This window comes from Amphiprion ocellaris, chromosome 17 (genome assembly GCF_022539595.1).
Source record: "Amphiprion ocellaris isolate individual 3 ecotype Okinawa chromosome 17, ASM2253959v1, whole genome shotgun sequence".
Lineage (NCBI taxonomy): Eukaryota > Metazoa > Chordata > Actinopteri > Pomacentridae > Amphiprion > Amphiprion ocellaris.
The window spans coordinates 16,060,286-16,086,108 of NC_072782.1; the positions used below are offsets into that span (position 1 = coordinate 16,060,286).

Genomic DNA, 25,823 nt, shown 5'->3' on the forward strand with positions numbered 1-25,823 from the left:
AAGCAGCAGCCAAAATTAAACTGCCTCTGAATTCCCCGGTAGCATTTCTCATAGCAAGGGATCTAATTTGTGGATTCATGTTTATGTGCTGATCTGTCCTCCCAGTCATCACAACATGGACCTGATGCCCTGTGAGAACGGCCATTAAAATGATGGAGAGAGAAGAAGGTCAAAAAATGTGAGCTACCTTCCTCCAGGACCTCATGTGAAGTGGGAACAGATGGGAGGGGTCGCTCAGAAGAGCTCTGGTTTCTCTGGAATGTGTCTCTCAACCTGCTACTTCAGGCCACCAGATGAGAGATACTCATTCCTCATTTAGAGTGCGAGTGTCGATATGGTGGGAATGGAAAGCCTGTGGTGCCAGCAATCCTGGGAGTTTACGCTGGCATTACCACAGACGGTGTCAGGCCAAAAACTGTCTGGGAAGCTTCGAGACAACCCGAGACATCTGAGCCAGCCAGTCAGGCAGAGTCCATCGTTTTTTCTCCAGATAAACCCACTAAACCCCAAAACCTGCAAAAAGGTTTAAAAGGCATGAAAATGAGACCATTTAATAGAGCCATAAACTGTAAAAACTGAAAAAATTAACAGATTTTGAACTTTCTTATGGTCCCTGAACTAATCATATGTGATGAGGTGCTTGGTCGAGAAAATTAACCAAATCTAAGCTTAAAATTGTGATATTTCAATGAAACCACTTTATTCTATATGTCTCATTTGAAGAAATGTCAAAAATAAATAGTGTAAGCTAACCAGATTCTGTAAAAAAATCTAATATTTTGCACTTTTCAGCACAAGGTAAGAGTGACTCAGCTGCAGTCAGCAATCACATGAGAAAAATTCTGACTTTTCAGTTGAATTGGGTTGAACTGCAGGCTGTGTTTACATGGAGCAGGAAGGAGACAACTGCAAGGAGTAAAATATTTATAGTACGTACAGCCACCTTTATTTTTTTTACAGTATTGTTAACACTTATGGACACTTGGAAAATGCCTTACATGTTGATTCCATTTTTGTAGTTCTTGTAAAATAGGTAATCAAAGAACTTTCACTTGATTTTTTTATGATTTATGGCATCGTAACTTTGTTTTACTGCACAAAAGACATTTTGAGTTTGCACTACTTCTAGCCATGGTTGTGTTGTTACCACCGAAGTGAAGCAGCTATGAAAAATGAGCCCACAGTGACAAAAGCAAAAAGTACACTGGGTTAAATAACCAAATAAAGTTGCTTTTATTGTGATAAAATATCTCTAGTATAATACAGCCAGCTTTTATTGTCTACTAAAAAAAGTCTGTGGTAGAAGTCTCAGCGCTGACAGTGGGAGGTTTTATTTACAAGTTAAAGGAGACAGAGAAAGTGCTTTGCCCTGTGACTGATGTCACACACTGACATTTGACATGTAAACCTCAATTACTCTTCCTCTACTGCAGTACTTACAGAAAACTAAAGAACAGCTCTAAAGTCAGGGAGGGGAAGGAGTAATGGCTGCTCTTTGAATGATGCTCTCTACCGTCTGTCAGTGCGCATACAAGCAGGTAAATGAGGTAGAAAGTCTTGCGTCCTGTAATTGGTCATTCAGTCATCGCTGTGTCCAAGTCTCTCTTTCTGTATGAGACAAGCTGCATTCCAGTGGGACGACATATTGCTGCAGAGACAACAAGTGGACCAGCTTGTATGACAGTAGGAGGCTCTAGGAGAAGTAGGCATCTGTGAATAGGGCAAATCATATAATGCAACTGAAGGTCTGCTGTTAGGTAACAACCTGAGAAATAAACACTTTTATTTACTGTTTTTACAGTTTTTAGTTGTATGTGAACAGCTCATATAGATTACACTACCGTTCAGAAGTTTGGAGTCACTTAGAAATGTCCTTATTTTTGAAAGAATATCTTTTTTCAATGAAAATAACATTAAATTAGTCTGAAATACAGTCTAGACATTGTTAATTGTTAATAAATGACTATTCTAGCTGGAAACGGTTGATTTTTAATGGAATATCTCCATAGGGGTACAGAGGAACATTTCCAGCAACCATCACTCCTGTGTTCTAATGCTACATTGTGTTAGCTAATGGTGTTGAAAGGCTAATTGATGACTAGAAAACCCTTGTGCAGTTATGTTAGCACATGAATAAAAGTGTAAGTTTTCACGGAAAACATGAAACTGTCTGACCCCAAACTTTTGAAAAATTAGTGCATGTACCAATAAACGTACAATCTTTGAAAACATTGATAAGAGAATCAAACTAATGATCTATCGTCTGTCATTGATGAGGTATTACTTTACTACTGTGGTGTCTTTAAACTTGTCCTCACCTCACATGGTCAGAGGCCAAAAGGAAATGATTAGAAGGTGATAAACTACATATCCCATAAGAAATAAAAAAGAAGTAAGAATCCCTTTTTAATTTATGTCAAAGAAATATGAGTACTAAACTACCTCTGCCATTATCTATATCAGACATAATGACCATAATAACTACTTGATAGCTTGGTATTCCTTGCATTTTTGCTCCTGTTCAATTTTATTCAATGTGGGTTCATTTTTTACAGCAAAAATCCTGCACCTCAATGGAAACACAACAACCATGACTAGAAGTAGAGAAAACTCAAACATGTCTTTTGTTAAGCATGACACAGTTATAAAGTTATAAACCATAAAAAAAATAGTTGGAAAAAGTTGAATTTCTCTGATTTACAAAAGCTATTTAAAAAAAAAAAAATACTGGAATCAACGTGTGAGCATTTTCCCAAGCATCCACAGGTGTTACCAATACTGGAAAAATGATGACTCTACATACTATATAAATAATTTACTACTTAAGAGTTTGAATTTGTTCCCATACTTGTCTCTGCTTTGTGTAAACACAGCCTGCAGTTCAGCCAAAAAGTCCAAGAATGTTTTTCACAAGACTGTTGGTCACAACTAAGTCACTCATGGAGCACAGATTTTTTTATTATTTTTTTTTTTTTTTTACAGAATGAGATTAGTGCAAATGATAGATTTTTGTAAATTTTTAAATAACATTAAAAATAAAAGGAATTTTGGTGAAATATTAAGATTTAAGCTCAGACTTGGTTCTGTTCTTCAACAGAATGGCACACCACACATGATGAGTTCAGGACTGAACTGTTTTTAAAGTTTCTGGCTTTGAGAAATGGTGCAATTTTGTCATTTTTTTAAAAGATGTTTTGGGGTTGAGAGGGTTAATAGATATCAACTACTCAATGACATGTTGAATCGACATGTGTATTCTCTAGTTAAAGAAAGTCTCTCTTCTAATATTTATTTTCAAAGCTGTGTTTTTTGGTGATGTTCATCTATAATGTCTCTCATCTAAATACTGATAAACACAATTACGCTCATTGCTCATATTAAATGACACTATTCATGTAGCATGGGGATGTTTTGTAAGACACTAAATAATAATTTAATAATTAATGTCACTCATGAGCTTTGTTCGTAAACAACAGAACCAATATTTGATTTTCCAGCTTGTGACCTTAGCTTGGTCAATTAGATTTCACTGTCTGCTGCAGCAGAAGCTTGTAACTGAATGGACAGTGCCATCTCAGCACAGCAGCTCAGACCACAAATGCACATGCCAAGCTCCAGCTAACCCCATTCAGGGAGAAAGTAGGAGCTGCTGCATCATTCTTTCCTTGCTGTTTGTTGGCTCTTGTCCATCATGGCAAGAAAAACACAGCTGGGTTTGAAGAAAAAAAATCTGCATAAACTTCCCAGATTGTCAAAATGACAGCCAGAGATTTTTGCCAACTTGAATTTGCGGATATACGCAAATGTAAATTTAGATGCTCATATGTGCCTGTTTGTCATAGATTCATCAGAATGCATATAGAATCACAAATAGAGGACAGGCTATTGAAACATGGTGTGTGTCGTAAAAGTAAAAGAGAGCAGACAGTTTCACTGGACTTTTTCTTCACTCCTCATTCACATAATAAAGGTAAGAAAGGTCTCTTCTGTTTTCAGTCCCTCAGTAGTTTCAAATGAATCATCTCTTCCACATGTTTGCCTAATGATTGCATGTCTGCACATGCTCTTTTCCAGCACATCATCACAGACTGTCTGTGGTTATGGGGTCACGGGCCAGTGTGTACTTAATCAAAGCTAGGGTGTTGTTTGTTAGCAGAATTATAACAAAAAGAGCATGTTTGCATGCTTTTCTTTTCTATATGTGACTTTTTTTTATTTGTTCTACTTATGGAGACAGGACGCTGTGTTGATAATTTCGGCAAATTCCAGGCTTCGGGCCAAAGTCATAACTCAGTAGCAAACTTAGTTAAAGGGGGAAAAAAGAAATGGATAGAATGATCTCACTAGTTAAGCTGCCGTCTGGAATATATTAGCTGTACATTCTCATAATGTCAAGGCGAGAAAGAGGCCACATCACAAACGCTGCGAGTGGATTTTAAAACCTTCAAGCCACAGACAGCTAGTTCCTTCTGTTTGCACCTTAAGACTATGCGGTGCCTCTTATGAACTCCTCCGATTGGTTTCTTTTTTATGTAGACTGTTATTTCGGATGATCTGGAGCAGCGTGTGTGTAATTATAGTTTGTGTGTCTAAACAGAGACTGATATGAGGCTGCGCTGTCATAGAGCATCAAAGTGAACGGTATTTGTTTGATTGGAGAGCATATACAGACATGTAGGCCACAGGAGCCTTTTGGCTCTGCTTTAAGCCCCAAGGAAGAGTCATACCACGGATCAAAGGTCCACTAAGGCCAATGTTACATCTGAGAAAACCATGAATGGGGCTGTCATCCAATCTAAGCTTTGTGGAAGCTTAGCTCACAGGAAGTGTAATTGTTTATCTTTTTTTCTATATTTTTAAACAGCAAGAAAAGCAAGATCATAATAATTTTCAGAAACTGGATGTCTGGGTCACGGAATTATGGGTATGAACAAAATAAGAATACAGAAAAGGGAGTTTTGCACGTCTCTCTCGACAGGAGTGAGATAAAACACAAAGGAAGAAAACACCGCAAGGCAGCGGCGGCGTAGGAGAAATGATAGAGGGAAAAATTATGACGCTTGAGGGAAAATAAAGGGAGAAGGAGGGAGAGAAGCAAAGGAAAGACTGCTGGGAGAGGGAGGAGGAAAGTACTACTGCAGCGTAGCGCCGAGCAGTAACTCAAAGCCACGTCAGCACAATAGAACAAGGCAAAAGTGGAACCCCAGACTTCCCTCCCCTTTACCACCCCTATTTTCACTGCTTTTCCATCGTCCAGCTCCTCCTACAACATCACATATTACAGGGCTGGATCGCATGCGTGTGGTGTGACTTTTCAAAGGGTATGAATTGTCTGTATTTCTCATTTTAATGTGTATGTGACTGCGCATGTAAACCAACTCATCTACTAAAAGTGTGCTACACATCTGTCATTTCTTTAGCAGCACTGAGTTTACAGTAAAAAATGCAGACTTACTGCATGTTTTAGTCAACATGTTTACAGGGAAGTGAGAGATTAAACAGCAGGCACAATCCTAGAAACTTAAGGCAGAGTTGACAAACAATCAACTTAAAGGAACTAATAAAACTGCAACCTGAGGGGGAAGAAAAGATCTAGCTAGGTGGGGGCAAATACCAATTGCTTTCCAGTCATGTTAAAACATTATATCTGCAGTTTACTGTGAGGTGAGGTGAAAGGTCACAGAGCCAAACAGATGGTCAGACTGCAAGGTGAGTTAAAGATCTTGGAAAAGACACAACATGTGCAGTGACTAACCTGAGGAGGATGTCTGAATGGGGAAAATTAAAAAGTGCTTAGATGTAGACAGATAGGGAGGGTTGAGTCAGATACTCACCTGCGTACAGCTGTTTGGTGGGGGCACTGAGCTGGGCGTCTTTGGATACTTTGTAAGCCACATCGGGCCCTTGTGTTGACCTCCGATGTGAGCAGAAACCCGTTGTTTTTGTAACACCCTCAGGTAAACTGTGAAAATCTAAAATCTTCAAGAGGTCTGCTGGTTCCGCTACAGAGAATAAAAGAGACAAAAAGAGAAAATGACGTTAGATTTATGTCAACAATTACATGGAATGACATTTAAATCCCACACAGAAGTGCCCATTGCTAAATTTACAGTCAATATATTATACTGTTTATGCAACACAAAGAGAGATCCAGTCTTTTTTGTACACAGTTTAACATTTTGGCATATTAAGCAAGCCTTAATTATGGCACATCTTTTCTCCATTCCCTCTATTTTCTAACTTTTGCTGACTCAGAAGCTCTAGTTGCTTAGCAGGAGGCTTCACTGTTGTGGTTCAGAGAAGATTTCTGCTATCCATTTAGGTGCTAAACAGAGACATGCCCATTTATAGATTGCCATGATCATGGGTTACAGCTGTACCAAAACCCATCCTTCCATCCATTTTCCTGCGATGCTAAATCTACTGCTGCCTCTCTTCGACCACAACCATGCAATTAGCACACTCTCAGGCCGGTCGTCCCGGCTGTAACCAGGCCACCGCAGAAGTATACTGGGTCACAACAATGTGACATGGGGTTTGACCCTGAACCGCACCCTCACATGCCAAAACCACCCAGGGCAAACAGCTGTTCCTGCAGCCAGATGCACACACAGCAAGCTGCACAATGACACGCATTAGCATAAAGCCTTGCCCAAGGACACTGCGTTCTGTCTTTAGGGACAGTAACAGAGCGGCTAAGGATTGGGGAGCTGGCAGGTTGTTTTAAAAGAGGGCAAACACTAAAGAGAGGGAAAAAAGCACGACAGAGGAAAACAAAAGGATTTTATGGCACAGGAGTTTAAGAATAAAACAAAAGCGAGTGTGCTGTGGTGTTCCTCTGGATGCATTTTTCTGTTATGTGAATACTGAGCGTCAAAGGCCTGGGACTAGATTAAAGCACACATGCAAACACACACAGGTAAAGCAGTAGTTGAGTAAAAGACCACACACATTGTTCAAAAAAGAAGCCGTCAATAGCCCCATCAATCTGAGAGTGAAAGGGCGGCGAGGAGAGGTGGAAAGGTGAGATCGAAACAGCGCTTTAGTGCAGCCTGCATTTCCCTGCAACAACCTCCAGCTGGATGTCATTATGTATGACTCACGTGCAGCACAGATCGATTAAAAAAACTCGACATTCTTAAACAGAGGTTTCCATTTAAGAAGGCTTTGGCTGCACGTGTTCCTCTGCAGCTGTGCAGTGATTGTGGAAAAAAGAAAAAAAAACTTCCTCTTTAACCACAGACGTCTGATTGCATACAATGCCGGCAAGAGAACGACCAAACTAAAGAAAGATAAGAGTGTTTAATGTCATAATTAGTGCAAAAAACCTACTTCTTTGTTGTGCAAACCAGACATCAGACATGGAGCAACTTATGAGACAACAAATAAAATCAGATATAAACACATTTTATCTGTTTAAACACACAAAAGCCTGGAAGAAATCTTTTGAGGAAAAAATGAGAGCTCTGAATCAGTTTTCTGTGTGATAATTTCAAAATTTAGAGAGTAGCAGTGTTGCTTTGGGGGTCATATTAGGAAGAGGCACATGGATTTGGAACAGCAGCTCATCTGAAAGATATCTACTTTTTCCAGGTGCCACACCCATCTATTTGGGAACCCACCGAGCCAAGCCTTTAAACTTGTCGAAAAGATGACACTCATATTCCTGTCAGTCCACACCGCAGGCTGACAGAGCCTCGAAGCTAGTGAAGGGTCTAAACAAAAAGACAGCTTTGTCTGTCATCAGCCCACAATGAAGAGACAGCCAGAAACTCAATCATTCACCGTGATCACAGAGGTTCCTTTAATGAGGCCGTCGCTCAGAGCTCTGCAGCACAGCATTAATATGTCACCCTGGCAGCTGATGGGAAATGTTCCTCTGTTACAAATGCCCTGATTCATCTGTCATTAATCAACAACTATGTTCTACATCGTCTCATCACTCACTGGTCCATAACTGAGAGGTCACAGGAGCATAAAAGATCTTAACTGAGAAGGAAAGACAAGATCATGTGTACAAATAATTATTCCCAAACTATCCAGCAAATTCAATCTAAAATGGCATTTATATTAAGTCGTGAGCACTCAGGAAAGCGTGACAAATAATTACACTGTCTGAATGTTTTATTTACTCAATAAACCAGCAACAAAATATTAACCGCTTATGAAGTCTGTTTATAACTGTCAAACAACAGCCATCTGTTACCTCCGTTACCTTTCCTCAGCTTTTATGGAGTTTATTGGGGGTTGATAAGTCCACTGGTAAAAGTTTATAGATCAGATCTTTGATGGTTTAGCTAGGTGTTGCTGTCTGACACATACAGTACAGTTATTGAAACAATGTTGACATGTTTTACACCAGCGAAGTGCCGCACTTTACATCAATGTCTGTGTAACTCCTCAGAAAACTCTACAGGAATTACTCTGACAAAACAACCAAGTACACTCTTGCACTGCAGAAGTTGCTACATGCATTAAAACCCTCTGAAACCTAAGCTCTTTTTTGTCCCTGTCATATTTTTACTCACTGTGGGCTCATTTTTCGCTGAAATATAAAGCTATGCATCTCTGTAGAAGCAACACAACCTTGAGTAGAAGTGGAGAGAACTCAGAAATGTGTTTTGTATATTATAACAAAGTTAAAATGCCATTAATCTTTTCAAAAAAGCAAAACCAAAAAGTTTAAAAACCGGAATCAAGATGTACAACATTTTTCCAATATATTACCAATACTGGAAATAATGGTGGCTCTACTCATAGATATTAAGAGTAGAGCCCTTACATTTGTAATTTGTTCCTATATTTGTCTCCTATCTGCTCTGCATGAACACAGTTCAGTCCACTTCAACCAAATATTTTTGTCATGTGATTGTCGATTGTCTAAGTTACTAATGGCTTCCCATTTGCACAGAGAAATGAATAATTGTTAGTTTTTTTGTGCAAACAGTTTATTGTTTGCACATTTTTAAATGACACGTGTAAAATTAAGCAATTTCAATGAAATATCACGATTTTAAGCTTAGATTTGGAAAATTATCTTGGTTGAGCACCACACCACAGGTGAGTAGATTGAGGGCTGTTGGAATGTTGAAAATCTGGTGATTATTTCTGTTTTTACAGTTTCTGGCTCAGACCAATTCTTGTCCTTACAGTAATTTTTTAAAGATAACATGCCATTTGGCAGATTTTGGGTTTAAAGGGTTAAAGGTTTTTGTAAATCTCCTGCATTACTTCACACCTACTGTATATCAGACACACTTCTTGAATCATTTCAACAATCCAAAAATCCCCTCAAAAACCCAGCGGTAGACACTTTAATTCATTATCGGTTTCTATTAAGAACACACTAAGAACATATGTCGCCCACCAGGCCACTAAACTGAGAGCAAAGTGACACAATAAACTAGAATAGAAAGCATTTTCCATTTAATTCCACTTTTACAAGGATCACAGCTGACCAAAGGCAAACCTCACAGATTTCGCCCTTTTCTCAGACAGCCACAAATGTTCCCTGTAAAAGACACAATAGCCTGCTTTGACACAGCAGTAACTCTCTTTAACCTGCCAGATCAATTGATCACTGATGGCTGCACGGGGACCGTCCCTACAAGGCATGGAATTAAGTGTGTTACAGTTAACACAGTGTCTGAAGGATGGACGGATTAAAGCTGAGCTACAGTATTACAAACTGATAGTAAAGTTAGGTGGTGGTGTGGTGTCTCTGAGTCTCAGACTGTTAGAACCAGCCAGCCATAGCCTCCCTTTTCCATATCCCCCTCACAACACACCATTCCCTTATTTGGAGACATCCTTGCTTTGACCTCCAGCTACAGACAGGTAAAAACACTCATCCATCTCAAACTCAGAGATAATAATAATCCTCCTTGTTGTACTCATACAGACGACAGTATTTCAAGACTATCCTGTCAAAATGGTCCTGCATTTTCTCTGAAACTAAATGTTTGTAGGTCTGTCTTCATGTAAAAGCATCTCAACACAAGCGGCTAAACTCTAGCAGTAGCTGACGGCAAACTCTCCACTTATTAGATGTTTCCAATAAGCCACAACCATTTTATTAGTTTATACATCACAATAACCTACAAATATTGATAAATGATTCAAATAAGTACCTTTGGGCGACAGCATCCTGCACTTACAATGCATCACAACAACATGGCTCTCATAATACCATAACAACAGCCAGCTCAGCACCACGGGGGAAGAGAATAAAGGGGGAGGTTTGAAGGAGCATCCACTCGATGGTAACTGTGTCATGACCTCTTGCTGAGGAGAGTTGCTTTTGCTAATCCACACTGACACCATCAAATCCCAGCAAAGATCAGCAGCTTTTTAGGATGGAAACTACTGTCATCAAGACACTGTTCTTTCCATACCTGCTGACCACTCTCCAAGTCTCTTAAACAATGAACTGTTCCTCTTTCTCACTTCTATTTTCCTCACATGAAATCTTGTTGTTTTTTTTTCATCTGAGGTTTCAGATCTTCTTGGATCTGAAAGCAACTACAGGTCACCTGGAGGTGAGACAGGTGGAGAGGGCCAATGAGGAAAGCATCATTTATCACTATCCAGACACCAATTACTGAATTAAGGAACCATCAAATACCCATCTGAGATGCAAATGTCTTCTCCAATAACGTAATGATTCACCTGATGCGAAGGGAAAATCATTTTCCTTAGTGATAAAACAGTCTGGCACTTTAAAGTCACTAATGCAAACATTATCACCTCTTCCTCCCTCCCTCATTTGAATACTCTCACACACCTTCATTCATGAGTTTGTGTCACCGGCAGTCGACCTTCCAGCAGAAGCAGTCCTGACCACATCCTAAGCCACAGGTATGAGTCTCAATCCCCCCTTGTTAAGCTGAGCTGTTTACCCACTTAGCATGGCAGGTTCCTCAAGAGACCAACACCTCTGGCACTGGATGCTAAAAATAATTTTACCTCTGACCACAAGACCTTCACATCCAAGAGGCAGGTTCAACACATAAACACAGGAACTGTTTATATGACTCGGTCTTGTGTACATTTGCTCCCGGTCAGACTGCTGCCGCTCTTCTGCTGCTTTAACTGCTTTCATGCAAGTGAATGCGATACAAATAGGTAATACGATCAATACAGTGAATCCCTTAAGCTTCAGCACTCGATGGAAACTTTATCTTATGTAAATTAAACTTTTTTTTTAATCTGCCCTGTATGCAGTACCTCGATCAGCCACAGGGACTCTGCTGTATTCAAGTAAATGTACTTTATTTTGTAAAAATATATATATATACATTAATGAAATTACTAAAAATTACAGTGAATAAAATGTCAATTCTTCAGAAGAAATTCGTTTTTTTTTGCCATTTAAAAGTCTGCACAAAACATTAGCAAATTTATGTCCTTTGCCAATTAATATAGACGGAAATGTTGAATACTGTAATTATATTTCTAAAATTAGATGAATTTAGAGACAAGAAGTGTTGGTTCTATCATTTTACACAGATTTGTTTGTTAAATGAGAGATATCATGTATAATTTTGTATAACAGGCATTGCTAATCAATTAACATACAGTGGTTTATAACTTTATCTATCTATCTATCAATCTATCAATCAATCAATTAATCAATCAATCAATCAATCAGTCTGTCTGTCTGTCTGTCTGTCTGTCTCTCTATCTATTATCTTAACATTAAAAAATCCCCCAAAAATACACATGATCTCCTTCAAATTAAAGCAAGAAAATGTATTTTAATTATGGAAAATTACTGTATTTTTATGAAATGGCTATGTGCCATTATTCTACTGTACACTGTGCCCAAGTTGCCAAAACATTACCATTTTTCACTTTTTTTTACAGTGTAGAGAACAGATACTAGACAGTACACCAAAGTGCATCACATATTAAAGGAGTTGCTGAAGTGTGAATGTTGCAACCAGTTAACAGGATCCACACAGGATTTATTCATCTTGCCCTTGTTGATAAAAACTGCATTCAACTTGTGCAACACTTAAAGGTTTTTTAATCTCTAATGTTCAGGCTTTCCAAACTCTTAAATGAAAGATGAACTTTTAGATGGACGCATTATCCTCTGCTACTCCTACAGTTGGGTTTTCACGAACTATGTGCACAGGAAAGACTTGTAAATGCACATATTAGTCAGCAAAGTGCTGCATCTTTGATGCTAAAAGAGGAGCGGTTAACTTTCTTTTATGGGTTTGTTTGTCAGACACTGGATGAGGTTTCTGCACAGCACAGGATAATGAATTCATAAAAGTATATGGTGTGAGTTATTTTTAAAGGTGTTGGCAAAACATGACATTACAACAAACTTACGTGAGGAAGGAGGCATAATGTGCTTTTATAAACCTCTTCTCCTCCCTACCATCTTGCTGACTTTTTTCTCTCTTTATGTGAACAGTAGCTTGAGTGGCAGATTCATAATCCTGCTTTCGGCTCCATGCCAAGTCTGTGGTGGATCCCATTCCCCTAAATATCCATCTACCCTCTATTTCCACAAATGCACACATACATATACACACACTGCTCTGCAGCAACACTTAGTGACTCCAGACGGCACCATTTCACTTGACAGGAGGAGGGGTGCTGGACCAGTGAATTAGTACTTTTTCAAGGGGTGGGGGGGATTAACATTCTTCATTCTTTCACTGCCCCCTATCCTCCTCCTCCAGTCCTTCCTGAAGTGAGGCCTAACTCTGCCGGCACATGCTTGACCTGGCGCTGAGGACAAGGAGTAATTAGCAGCCATAAAGAGGACCCTGCCTCTCCTGGAAACCAGCACAGCTGAAAGCAAGAATGCCCAATGAGAGACTTCCCCCTCCTAGAGCGCATCACAGACAGGGAGGGTGCAGGAGCCTTTTTTTTTTTTTTTTTTAATTCACCTGATTCTGTTATAAAACTTGAAGCCAACTGGAGCCTCACTGTGAGTACAGCAGGTTACTATTAAGGCCCTGATTTAATTACTTAAACTGACACTATATAACTTTTAAAAGAAGACATTCTTACTCTGACAAATTAAAAGTGGAATTTATTTTTGATCCAGCATGATCAATACCTCATGCTGGCTGTGTTGGCTTATGTTCTTAAACTTATGATGGGTATTACTATCTAAGTAATTCTGTACATGCTGTTATACTTCATTTAAGCATTTATCCATATCCCATTCTTGCCACTATGGCTACAGTAGCAGATGTTCAGAAAAGTTACAAAGGCTTGCTGTGTGGTCTATAACATCATATTTCTCCTAGAAATCGTTCAGATCCTAACCCAAAGTCTTATTCAATAATAATATTCATGAAATATATTACATTTGCTGATCTTGTTCCCTTAAAGATTCACATGTCATAAAAATGACTTAACTTTGATTAGGTTTATGACAGTGGTCTTTGTTTTAGTAAGACAGCCCACCCCTGCTGCAAAATACTAAACCATCCATCTGCTGGGCCAAAAAATATGAAAAAAGGCACATCTGTCAGCTCTGACCCTAACTTGTTGCTTCTGGTTTTCATGTGACCAGACATGAGAGTTATACAGCAAGCATTAAGCATATGCTAGATTGAGCACATTACTTTGCATGGACACACATACCAGCAGAAGAGCAACACATAAGTAAATTAATGCAAGCACATACCTGGATGGAGTGCCAAGAAGCAAGATGGCAAGCAATCACACATACCTCTACACCTCAGTTTAATTACATCTACAAACCACTGCCAGACAAATTTCCTGGCAATCACAAGACGATCAGTGAGGTTCAAACGAAGATTCAAGTTGTATCAACGTGTACGATACATTGTACCGACACATGCACAATCATAACGGCAGCTAGAAGGAATCTAAATAAAAAAGAAGCATTTATATGCAATCATGAAACCCAAGAATACAGTCCCATTGAATGATAAGATGGGCTTTAAAGAGAGATTATGTTGCTTTTTAAATAAGAATTATCATACTTATTAAAAATGAAAAATTGCCTTATAAAACACTGAATGCTCCACCAACAAATACATATGACTATTAGCTTATGACAGTTACTAAACTTTATATTAATAGTAGTAGAGATTTAAATTTTGAACAAATTTCTTAACTGATAACTATCATTCAATAATCAATTAATCAAGAACACAAAATTAATGTAACATCAGTCCGTGTCCCAACACAGTCATGTTGAATGCAAATGCACTGCCACATTAATGGCATAGATTAGCAGATTAGCACTAGGCCACACTGACACCAGTCTTCAGCTCGTCTACACAAGGAGAGGTCTGGGCGATAGGCATTAAGACATACAGAAGACTTTCTCATTGTGGCCTTGTATGAGCTAATTGTACAATACATTTTCTGACATACATGTCCTTCATCTTCTGCCTTATTTAGTCAATTCAATAATAAACTGCAATTAATTGATGAATCAATAATTATCAGTGACTCACTCTTGCTTCTTAATCACAACTATGGAGTTCAGCAAGATTTGCATAAGCTGTCTTCATACGTCAACTGTCAGGCGAATTTGTAGCAAACTTTTGAAAAGTCACAAAAAATATGATAAAGAAAATCTTATGCTATTAACTGCTTTTTAGCTAATAAACAAGGCTGCATAGTGTCATCAGAAAGTGGCAGCATGGCTGTCATAACCAGAGTAACACACAGAAACAAATGCTGTTGTTTGCCAACTGCTAAAAACTCTCCAAAAAAAGGTACAAATAAAACTTTGGCAATCTAACAGAGAAAAATGAAGAGAAGCCATCAGGAACTGCTTTCAATCAGGCAAGTTGTGATTGTTCTTTGATGTCCGCTGGCATTGGTCATGTTTTATTCTGTCCAGAGACAAAGGCAATAAAAGGAGCTGAAACAGCTGATGTTTGCTACATCAGAACCTAATTGGAAAAAGTCTTTCCATCTTCTGTTCTTCCCATTAACTCTTTTTCATTTTTTTGTACAAAAAAAAAAAGTACCTTAAGGGAGCATACAAATGTTTTTGAAAAATTGGACATGTATTGTGGAATTTTGTCATTCCTAATAACTTTTTCTAAATATCAAAATCCACATAAAATACTTATGAAAACACAGTAATACTCTCCCTAAATGTGTTATACTATGAGCTGTAGCAGTAACTAGCATTATGTTGCCACTTGTTTCGTTTTCAAAGTATGAATATCAGCAAGATGGAAGCATATGACAAAATCATGGCAGTGCTTTTCAGTTGACTCTCTCAAAAGCAAATTAGGTCAGTGTTTCAAGCGGCATGAGCAAAAGTAAGTTCATAAATGACTTCACATGCCAGTATCAGTGAAGTTTCATTCTGTTGGCCAACTTCAGCCCAGACGATTCAGGACACTGACCCAATGACCTGGGCTGAAAGCTGCACGTGGAAAAAGCAGCAGGGAGGAAGAGGCAGGGGAGGAAACGATAAGAGCAGGATCTTTGTGTTTATACACCAAATACATTCATTTTCCTGATCTTAATCATCTCATTCTGACGTTCACAACAAGGTACTGAAACATTAACTCCAGCCTCTTACTGCAGAATGACCAGACAGCAAGAAATGATTAGCCGTCACGTAGATACAAAGGCATGAACTCGGAAAAATCCACATAGACAAAGTCTTGAATATTCATACCATGACTCCCAGATGCTCCGATTAATTTACACACAAGGCCACAAGGTACACACACCTGAAAGATGAGCCAGAGAACAGAGAGTTTTTCTGACTAGAGCTTCTCTTGTGTACTCTGAGGCTCAGAGGTTTAATCGGACTTATTGCTTTAACAGTGGGAATACCAGATGGTTTACTTCACTGTCTCCAAGCTGCAGCTCACGGCGGTGAAGATAAATCATTGTCTGCCGTCCACCACAGACTAAGATGGAAAAACTGAGTCAAGATTCCATGGTGCGCCTCTGAACACTCATTTTACACCAAGAACTTGCAGGAATAGGACTTTTGAGGCACGTGTGTGATCACTGTTACCTCTGTCTTTTTTATTATCTCTGTTTCTCAATTCACCCTCCATGGCTTTGTCTCCTTCTCTCTCACCAGTTTCATTCAGTTTTATTTTTAATACCCATTAGCAACTTTATTTCCCGCTGCCTATTTTATCTTTTCCTGCAATGACGCCTTTCCCTCATTCTGTCTCTCCCGCAGCCGATATAGTTTTAATGGCTGACTGTTGAGAAATTTATGATAAAGGAGGGCCCTGCAGCACTGACATTACAGAGCCATTTCCTCTCATCCAGCTTCACAGACAACCATTATTCCAGCACCAAACACACTCACACTAAACAATGAAACAGGATCCTGCTCAATAATAAAGCTTTTCTCACCATTAAGGACTATCTGGCACTGACACAAGCAAGACCCATCAAACCGAACCACCATATTCTCCAGCAATTCACTGAGCTGCTGTTTCTTGGCTAATGATGGGAATCAATCTAAATACGCAATGTCTTCTCACAAAGGAAGAGTTTCATCATCGTTGGTGAACTCAATGACCTCTGAGAATTTACAAAGAAATGTTGTCAACCGGTGAACAAAATCAATAAAGACAAAAATATGAAGCATCTAAACACACAACACACAAAAATGACTTACAAACTCATTTTGTGTGCAGCAAAAAGCATAAAGTGTCCCATTGAAAATCTAGTAATGTTTCTAAACTAGTATGTTTACATCAGAAGAGGAAGTAAATGTAAGTCATGTATCACAAGCAGCATCATTTCAAAGCACAGTCTTGTCAATGATGGCTGAAATCACAGTGAGAGGATTGGCGGAGTTAAAAAATAAAATCATTGAGGCATGAAAAGAGCGACAAAAAAGCAATACTTAGGTTATCAATCATTGTTCTTGCAATAATGATAGCACACATTATTGTTGAACCCCGTGGAAAGGAAAGCTTGCCATCTCAAACAGAGCCAAAATACATGCACAAGTTACAGTGACAGCCAAGTCAACGATCAATTCATCTCCTCCTGACACTTTAACCAGTGTCACCCTTGAGCAACATCAAGCCTGTGGGTGAACAGAAGTCAAACGTATCGAATGACAGCTGCTTTACCTGAATCATCTGTAAATCATCTAAATCAGCTACAGACTGCTGGTCAAATCAACCCTGGCTTTATAAATTACATGTCTTCATTTCCCCAACTGCATTTAATGAGGAATACTAATTATTGTTGAGTTATGTTTCCTGGCAACATTTTCTTGGGGTTTTTGTGCAAATGAAGTACAGAACTTTGAGGCAGCTGGCCAGGATTTGTATGCTGAGTCCTGTATGTGGTTAAGTTCGTACAGGAAAAGTCATTGCCTGTTAAGCAAATTCACGCAGTGCTGATCAAGCCAGTCACCAGCAGGTAAATCTTTAACCCTAACCCTTTATTTCGCCGTATTCCAGAATTTTAAATGAGGTGTCTGTGGCGACATTCCCACACTGGTGCATTTTACGTCAACAGCAATGATGTGTTTGCCAGAGCTGAAGACTGTACAAACCCTAGCGACATAGAAGTAGGCAACAGCAACTGGAATTATGGTGGAGCCCATGCCAGCAAAACCTAGGAAGCATCAAGAAAAGTTTCCAGTGCTCCAGATAAAGAAGAAACTTGGTGTTCAGAGGAAGGATTACATTCTAAATAAGAATTGGTCGCAAAATCCATCGACAGTTTTGGTGTAATTATTCTCATTGCCAGAAGGGGGTGACAAAAGTTCTGCACAGCAGGTTTGATGCAGCAACACTGTGTCGCATACTTTATCAACTGACTTGTTCAATATGTAACCAGTAATTCATCAAACCATGTTCGTGAACATGATTATAATACTTTGCCTGATTGGACGAAGACTGACATTTGTGTTGCAAACTTTCACAGACATTCCTTCCCACTTCCAATATTGGCATGTTACTGTTGAAATAGACATTTTAATGACTGCACTCTCCTCCCTGTATGCGAATCTTCCACCAAATTAACTCCTCTGCCATTATTTTGGAGGGACACCATCACTGCAACCTGGGCCAAGCCAGCTGTGATTGTTTTAAACAAATACAAACAATGCAGAGTATTTTTCCCCATGCAAAAGAATGGTAACGAGTTGCAGCCAGACAATTCTACAGCACTCTAGAGAATAGTCTGGTAATTTTGTCGGTGAACGTTTTACTTGCAACTTTGAAGATAGAACAATAAAAAATATTCTCTTCTCATGTTGACCTACTGGTATGTCACATGTTTGACTTTATCCATAATTGTTCAGACATAGTATTGCTTACTTCTCCTGGTATTGCGTGGTTTCTTCATTTGTCTAACACATTTCCATTGCTTCAACACATACTAGTGTTTGTGGTAAAGCTCAAGCTTGCCCCCCTTGTTGTTTAACAAAACCAAATTAATTAGGTCTCTGGCTTGATTGCAAAATACGGCTGAATAAGCAAAAAGTCATCTGCCTTTCCATTCCAACACTTACTAATTTCATCACCTAATAAATTAAAAATAGAATACATCTGACTAGTAAAGTTTCTGGAGTCACTAGAAACCATTGTATTTCCCCCAGAAGGAAAAAAGATGCTTACACTCAGTATTTCTGCTGCCCAGCCTGTGGCTAAGCTCGGGCTGGGGAAGGGGGACTGGGGTTGGAAAGGATGAGTCATACATTGCTTTCCATGCTCAATGATTATAATACCCCATTACAGAGAAAGGCACTGTTTCCCAGCTGAAGTGAATACTCGGCTTGTGAGCCTGGACCAGACTTAGCTTTTCACTCTGCCATGCACTACATGCTGCAACAAAGCATACTGTCAAAACTCAAATACAGAAGTGGGAGTTGCATCATGAGGTAGCCCATCCAACTTTTACATCATACATTTTGTTCCCTTTGGTCTCTCAGGGACTAAAATAATACACACTGTGCTTTTCGGTTGTAATATGCAGCTGAAATGCTCCATCTTTTAATTTTAGCAGACACGAGGTTTGGGCAAGAAGCACCTTTAGGGAAAATCTGCAACTGGCTTCAAATCAAGCACGCTATGTCGTGAGCACAGAGCACCATTGAGTGGTTCAAAACAATTATTTGACCATTAATTAGTCTGGAGAGGAATAGGCAATATGGCATCCAGGATACAGAAAATAATGCGCTATTTGTGCTACACAAAGGATCTCCTTAACTCTGACACTGGGTCAAAAACTTGTCCTGCATATTTTGTTTTATCTTCCATGTTATTATCAGGCATTAGGGCTGATTTACAGAGTCCTTTCCACAAAGCCTGCATTTACAGGATGAAGTGGCACATGCACTTGCAGGGTCACTGCTTCTCTCCACAGTCCAGCTAACTCAGATTCCTTCCTTCAGTGCCATGGCAATAGGCACACACAAGAAGCCACTTTTTCTCATCGTCACTGATCTGATTGATTGCCACTTAGAGGTGAGTGGCAGCCAGCTGAACTTCCATGTAGGAATTACATGTCTCGCTGACAGATGATTCATAAAGGAATCTGATGGTAATGCAAATCCGTGCCTGTGTCTCACCTTGAACAGCCTCAGATTTGACAGATCTCAACAGAATCTACTGTTCTAGATGAAAAACAGACCGTACCTTTGCCCTGTAATTCAGTTAAATAAATTAGTTGACATTAATGGACATTAATTCATAAACGAAAAGTACTTTTGCCTTCAGGGCAACCAGCTGTTTTCATCCCGTAAAATTCACAAATGAAGTATATGGGAAGTTATGCAATGTTTTGTTAATGTTATTTCTGTATGGATTCACTTCTATATATGGTAACAAAAAATAAATAAATTGACTAATCCATATAAATTCCTTTTGAAGAAGAGTTGCCCAGATATAAAGAGACTGCAAATGAAAAACAGCAGTGAGCCAGCTGTATTTGACCTTTAACCCTATCATAAATTTGGCTTGCTTAAACAAAAAGAACCTTTTAATGACCCTGGATGTGTATGTGCAGACCTGGCTGAAAAGCAAGGCACCTTGCTATTATTTTTACAAACTTCCCTTTAAAAGTGCAGATGTTATTTGATTAGAATTTTTCTCTAAAACCAGCACAGAATGGTGTATTTTCTCTTGAAAAAATGCTACAAAGTTTTTTTTTTCATGGTCCCCTTTCCACCAAGAATGGGGAGAAAACATCTGGAAGACATTTTTTCTGGCGTTTTGGAGGGCTTAGCAGACAGCACAATGGAACTTATCAAATCCAGATGGGGAGGCGCTCAGTGAAACAGCAAGGCCTTCTTCTGTTTATCCCATTAAGACGTACATAAAGATTAAACAAATATCAGCTCCTAATATGTATATAGCATAATTCTTATATCATAGCTATATTCTGTGGTTTCTTAGCATATCGGCTGGTCCTTTCGCTACTGCCATATATCACCATTGGTGGCTTTGGCCAAAATCCACCGTTGTTTTCATTTGCACAAGGTATTCAAGGAATGTTATTTCAGTATTTCTGATGACTAAAATACTCTGTAGATGTAGGTGTTGGTCTTGTGTGCATGTTTGTTACGGACAAAGGCCATCCAAAAAAATCTTTTGGTTAATTCATGATAACAAACCACAGTGGAAAGAATCAAAACAGATTTTCTAATGCTTGAAAAGAGTCCATTGATTGGGGAAACCAAGTACAAAAAAAAGAAGCTAGTCAGCAGAAAGACATAGGAAACCTGTTGCAGACTAAGCTAGATTTGGTCTACGGTAGATATGCTGTCCCACAGACATCTGAACATTAACTAGCTACAAACTGTACAGACAAAACACTTTAATCGCCTAAAGCTGCCTCAAATCGAATTCTGCATGTCTGGCTAAAGACTGGATTGGGCTGTTAAATACTACAGAATTCACAATACTCCAAACTGTCACAGAGATTCTTTCCATGAAAACCGCATACACCCTTTATCTTTCTCTTTTACCTCCAAGAGTCAGAGGAAAATTTAGTGAAACAAGGACCAATGGAGCTACAACAGAAAGAATTCCTTTCTTGAGGCAATGAAACTGTAAACCTGACAGCAGTAGCAATCTGAAAGCCCTGACCTTCACCTCTGAACTCTGACCCTTCTTCTCATTCTTGATCTTTATGTCTTTTGGGCCTTCTGTTATTAACACATTTCACACAGCTTTAAAGTAAGACTTCCTCATTTAAAGCCCAGAGAACACGACCTTCCTAAAGAAATGTGGACTGAGACTCAGTTTTACTAACAAAGCTCCACTTATAGTCAGTGCGCTCAACCTCTATAACCTCAGCAGCTCTGAGTGTGAAACAATTTGGCAGTGTGCAAAAAAAAAATTAAATGTGTATATTGTTGTCTTGCACATTGTCTGTATTATTTCTGCTAATTTTTTGTCTCACCTCATTACCCTCACCCCAACCAGTTGATTCAGATGGCCGCCTTCCCTGAACCTGGTTCTGCCGGATGTTTCATCCTGTAAAATGGGAGTTTTTTCTTCCTAAGAACTGCCCAAAGAGAATCATTTGGATTTATCCGGTTTGTCGCTGTATGTTCATCTTATTTAGTGCAATGCCTTGAGATGATACATGTTGTGAACTGGCAATATATAAATATCACTGAAATTAGCTGTTGTTTGTACAACGCTATAATTTCAATGACTATGCTGCAAATTTCTAGATACATTTTGAAGCTTTCTCTCTTGTCAACAGCTAAAATGCTATTTCATGCTAATATTACATTCTATTCCATGATAGCATTTTAGGCTAATGAACCAAATGTTTAAGCAAACAGACTTATCTTTTCAAAGTTTAGGACACTAGTGGAATCTTAAAACAGTGCTTGTCAACATTTTTTAAATTATACGTCAACAGTGTTATTGAAAAGACTTAATAACAGTGACAATGTCACAGGAAATTTGCGACCAGTTTGCCACATTTTGATAACTTTTCCCTTACTTTACTCTTTGGTTTGCACCTAGTAACAAAATAGTTTTTGTTCATAGACACCATTCTCATTGACTTTGTTTCAAGCAACATCAACAGGCAGCTGTTTTCTGAGGGAAAAAGCACCAATAAACCAACTGTATGTTACTTGCTACTACCACACAGCAAGTCAGCAACTAGCTAGTTAGCACTGGGGGTCATTTAGCAAGCTAAAGACCTGTATTTTCTTTGAGTGTTAGGGGAAAATAAAACAAGGCTGAAAGAAAAATCAATATTGAATTTACATCCCTAAGCTAAAGACCAGACAGTTCCAAATGAATGCTAACATTGCTCTATATCTGCTCTAAGCCAATGTGTAAGATTTGTTGCTAATGTGGTATTATGTTATCAGTTTGTATCGCTGCCCCCTGGTGGTTAAAAATGTCAATTAATACAGCTACATATACTAATGCTGTTGCTTTTAAATACCATGGTATAAATTTTAGGGTTTTTTTATATTTATATAATAAATATATTTACATTTATAAATACATAACATTTATCGATAAATTATATATGATTAGAGCTTAGGTGTGTATATTTTTTGGAATCTGATCCATTCTAGATCTAGTTCTTGGGCCCAATTCATGATATCTAAAAAGTATTGATAAATACATAATTAGCTGTGAAACAGTACTGTACCATCAAGCTATCTAGTTGCTCTTTTTCAGTGAAGAAATCCCACAATTTAAGAGAATACACCTCATATTTGATCCTTCATGAAAAAACGCAACAATTTTTTTTATCATAATGTTGAGTATAAATGTTTTTATTTTACTTTTTCAGTACTATTACACCTGTACATTTATGCTGACACGCTGTCTATAGAGTTGACAAGCTGCAGATAACCAGTAATGGTGTGTCTGTGCAGGCCTCTGCAAGTCTTCAGCTGAATGTTCACTCAGGTCCTCCCTGAGGCTTGAGGTCATGAGGTTTGGGTCAAGATTAATACTTTAACGTTGACAAACTGGTTAATTGCCTGTAATTGATATTTGTCTAACCTAACTTAAGATACACAGAAAAAGATTTCTTCATCAAAACCAAAATACTACAGCCAAAACTGAATTTATTCCAGTGTTATTCTAGCTTTAATACAGAACTGGGAGCAAATGGGGGGGGAAAAGATCAATGACAGGAAAAATCTTGAATTTGCAGGGCAAAATAATTAGTTTGCACAAAAAATTGCATGTAGCTGACATGTTGCTAGCACTCAAGTCATCAAGTATTTCCCTTTTGGCATGTGTCAAGTGTCAAGTTTCAGGAAGTGTACCAGTACCCCCGAGGATCACTTACAAGACTCTGGTTCCTCTGTGTCGGTTTTAAGAGATGATTAAATCCAGTCTGCAGCATCAAAATGATTTCAGACCCATTCTCTTAAGCATCCTACCAGAGCCCAACTCCTCTGATCTCATCAAAAATGACCCAGATTTGGATCCAGCTGTTATACAGTGACCTAAGAAGTGTTCAGTTAACAACCAGTGTTTATAGGCAACATGAAAACAAACAGGCTGCAGTAATTCCTTTAAATGCCAACAATATAGACCATATGAGCCTATTAAGCCACTTCATCTGTTTTAATCCTAGTACCATCTTACTTTCTGAAGTGCTTTCAACTGAGCATAAGGCTTTGCCGGGCACCGCAACAAATCCACACCATCAGCACAACCGTGGACACTTTCTAACCGTCCGAAGCAGACAGAAGAAGCCACCTGTTCACCTCAAGGTCCTATGTCAGAGTCTCACAGCAGACAGCAGACCACCAACCATGCCAGGCAGTCTTAAGGTGCTAATAATACTTATAGGCCGGACCCAAGCCCGTCGGCATGACCTCTCAACACCCTGGGACAAAACAGTGACACCCAGCAGTGACCAGTGACGGAAAACATCACTTCTTCCATCAACCGTGCACTGACATTTAAGCAGCATACCAAACTTTGACCACCAGATCGTCAGATTCTGCGCAATGTAACTGTTGCTGAGAAGCATGAGAGGAATGTGTAGATTGCAATTAATGAACTATGTGTTTGTTTGAGCCTCAGCGAAGGGCCCAGTGCTTTAGAAACTGCACCCCCCCCCCTCCCGATGTCAAGTCCTTAAGGCGGCTCCACCCTACCACTTCAGAAGAGCTACAGCCCCTCCCTCTTTAGAACAATTATGCTCATCCTTTTCATCCTTGGAAAAAAAAAAGAAAAAGGCAATAGAAAAAGTTGATTTAAACTCTCCACTCTTACAACACTGCAATAAATCTGCAAGATATTAAAGTGACTTCTTAGAAATGATTTATATATGTATATATATATTTATAATCCCGAAGGTTTCCCCCCACAACAAGTTATTAAGATTATAAATACATTCTTACACCTATATTTATCAGCTACTAGATGGTGTTGCGGCGCTTTTGCGCATGTTTACAGCAGACTCCTCTATGCAGAAGTGTCAATAAGAGTATTTCTCTGAAGAATAGCTCTTTCTCTCTTCAAAAAACGGGGGTTTAATGCTTTAACAAGTCCCAAAAGTTTCACACACACTGAAGTGAATACATTAAGGCACCAATAAAGGGAGGAGGGGCACACATCCAGAAGAAAAAAAAAAAAAAAAAAAACTTTTCAGGGCAGCACTCCTCCACAAGTGGATCCACAAACGTCCCAGCTGCATCTTACCTGAACTTGCTTGCGACGTGACAAAAAGCAGAATCACCGCTAAAGTGATTTGGGCGTCCCTTATCCTCCGTTTAACTTTCCATCTTATATGGGTATCCATGACCGCCAGAGACGTCCACTGCAAGCAAGTGGATTCACCTTTTGTTCGTTTTTTTTTTTTCTCAACTTGGAGCAACTAATGTGACTTGCAACAACTTCTGGTCAGGACCAATTTAAAAAAAAAAAAAAAAAGCCAAAACGTCCCAGAGAAAAAGAGAAAAAAGGGGGGAGGGGGGGTGTATCGTTATTTCTCAAGCAGCCATAAGGGGTTTGTTAGTGTGGGATCCTTCCAGCTGGTTGACGGATGGACACCGTCTCTCCGCGCACTGCTCCTCTCTGCGCTGCTCGACTGTCCTGCTCCGCTGCGCCTCCGAGCTCAAGTGTTGCCCCCTGTCTCTCAGTCGTCACGTAGAGCCCCTTCAAGTCAACGGGGCAACACACACTCAGGGAGGAAAAAGTCTTCCCCCAGGCTGTCAGTCAGTCCGAGGACAGCAGGATCGGGCAAATCAGAGCAGCGCGCATATTAGAGGCGGCCCTGTTATTGGCCGGGGGAGGAGAGGAAAAAGTTCCAGGGGAAAGTTTCACGCCTCCAACTCCTGCGCTCGGAATTCTTTGACATGGAGTCCGCTATTTTCAGAGGAGAGGGGTCAGAGCGGGAAAAGCAAAACTGTTCCCGGGACAGATCGTGAAAAAAAGGCTGCGTTTAAAATCTTATTGTGATTCCCAGATAATCAAAGACATAAGCATCGGGATGAAACTGCGTTGTGCCACCAACAGGTGGGAACCACAGCCCTCATTTGTCCAAAGCTAAGGATAGTTTTGAGCTATGATCATATTGAACACTGAAAATTTGTTATATGTCTGTAAAAATGTGGCATTTTTGATTTGATAATGTGCACATGTGTGCCATATCAGCAAAACCTTAATCTTAAATCCCTATCAAATCCACAATCAAAGGTTGTTTAATATTTATTTACCATAACTGATTAATTAACATAAATTTGTTTCATGCCTCCTCATTTTAAACCATTAGTCACACACCTGCTTCTAGGCAACCAGATACACTTTAAATTGTGTTATATTCAGCTGAAATTGCCTTAATAATGTGGTTAGTTAAAAATATTTGATGAATTTTTTTAATTAATAGCAAATTTGTTACAGAATTTCCACTTTTTA

The 25,823-nt window shown here is 39.1% G+C and overlaps 1 protein-coding gene across 5 annotated transcripts in view; it reads right to left on the reverse strand.

Annotated features, from left to right (window-relative positions):
- col5a1 (procollagen, type V, alpha 1) overlaps positions 1-25,051 on the reverse strand; it is a 92,009-nt gene extending 66,958 nt beyond the window's left edge. For 4 of the 5 annotated variants that reach the window (XM_055019465.1, XM_055019464.1, XM_023281043.3 and 1 more), the window contains exons 1-2: positions 24,609-25,050; positions 5,835-6,002 (exon numbers count right to left, since the gene is read on the reverse strand). In XM_055019465.1, coding sequence (XP_054875440.1) covers positions 5,835-6,002; positions 24,609-24,708 — 268 coding nt within the window. In that variant the 5' untranslated portion in view covers positions 24,709-25,050. Of the gene's footprint in view, positions 1-5,834; positions 6,003-24,608 lie in introns of all 5 variants that reach the window. The other variant, XM_023281044.3, reaches the window with a different exon arrangement.
- Between the last annotated feature and the right edge of the window lie 772 nt (positions 25,052-25,823).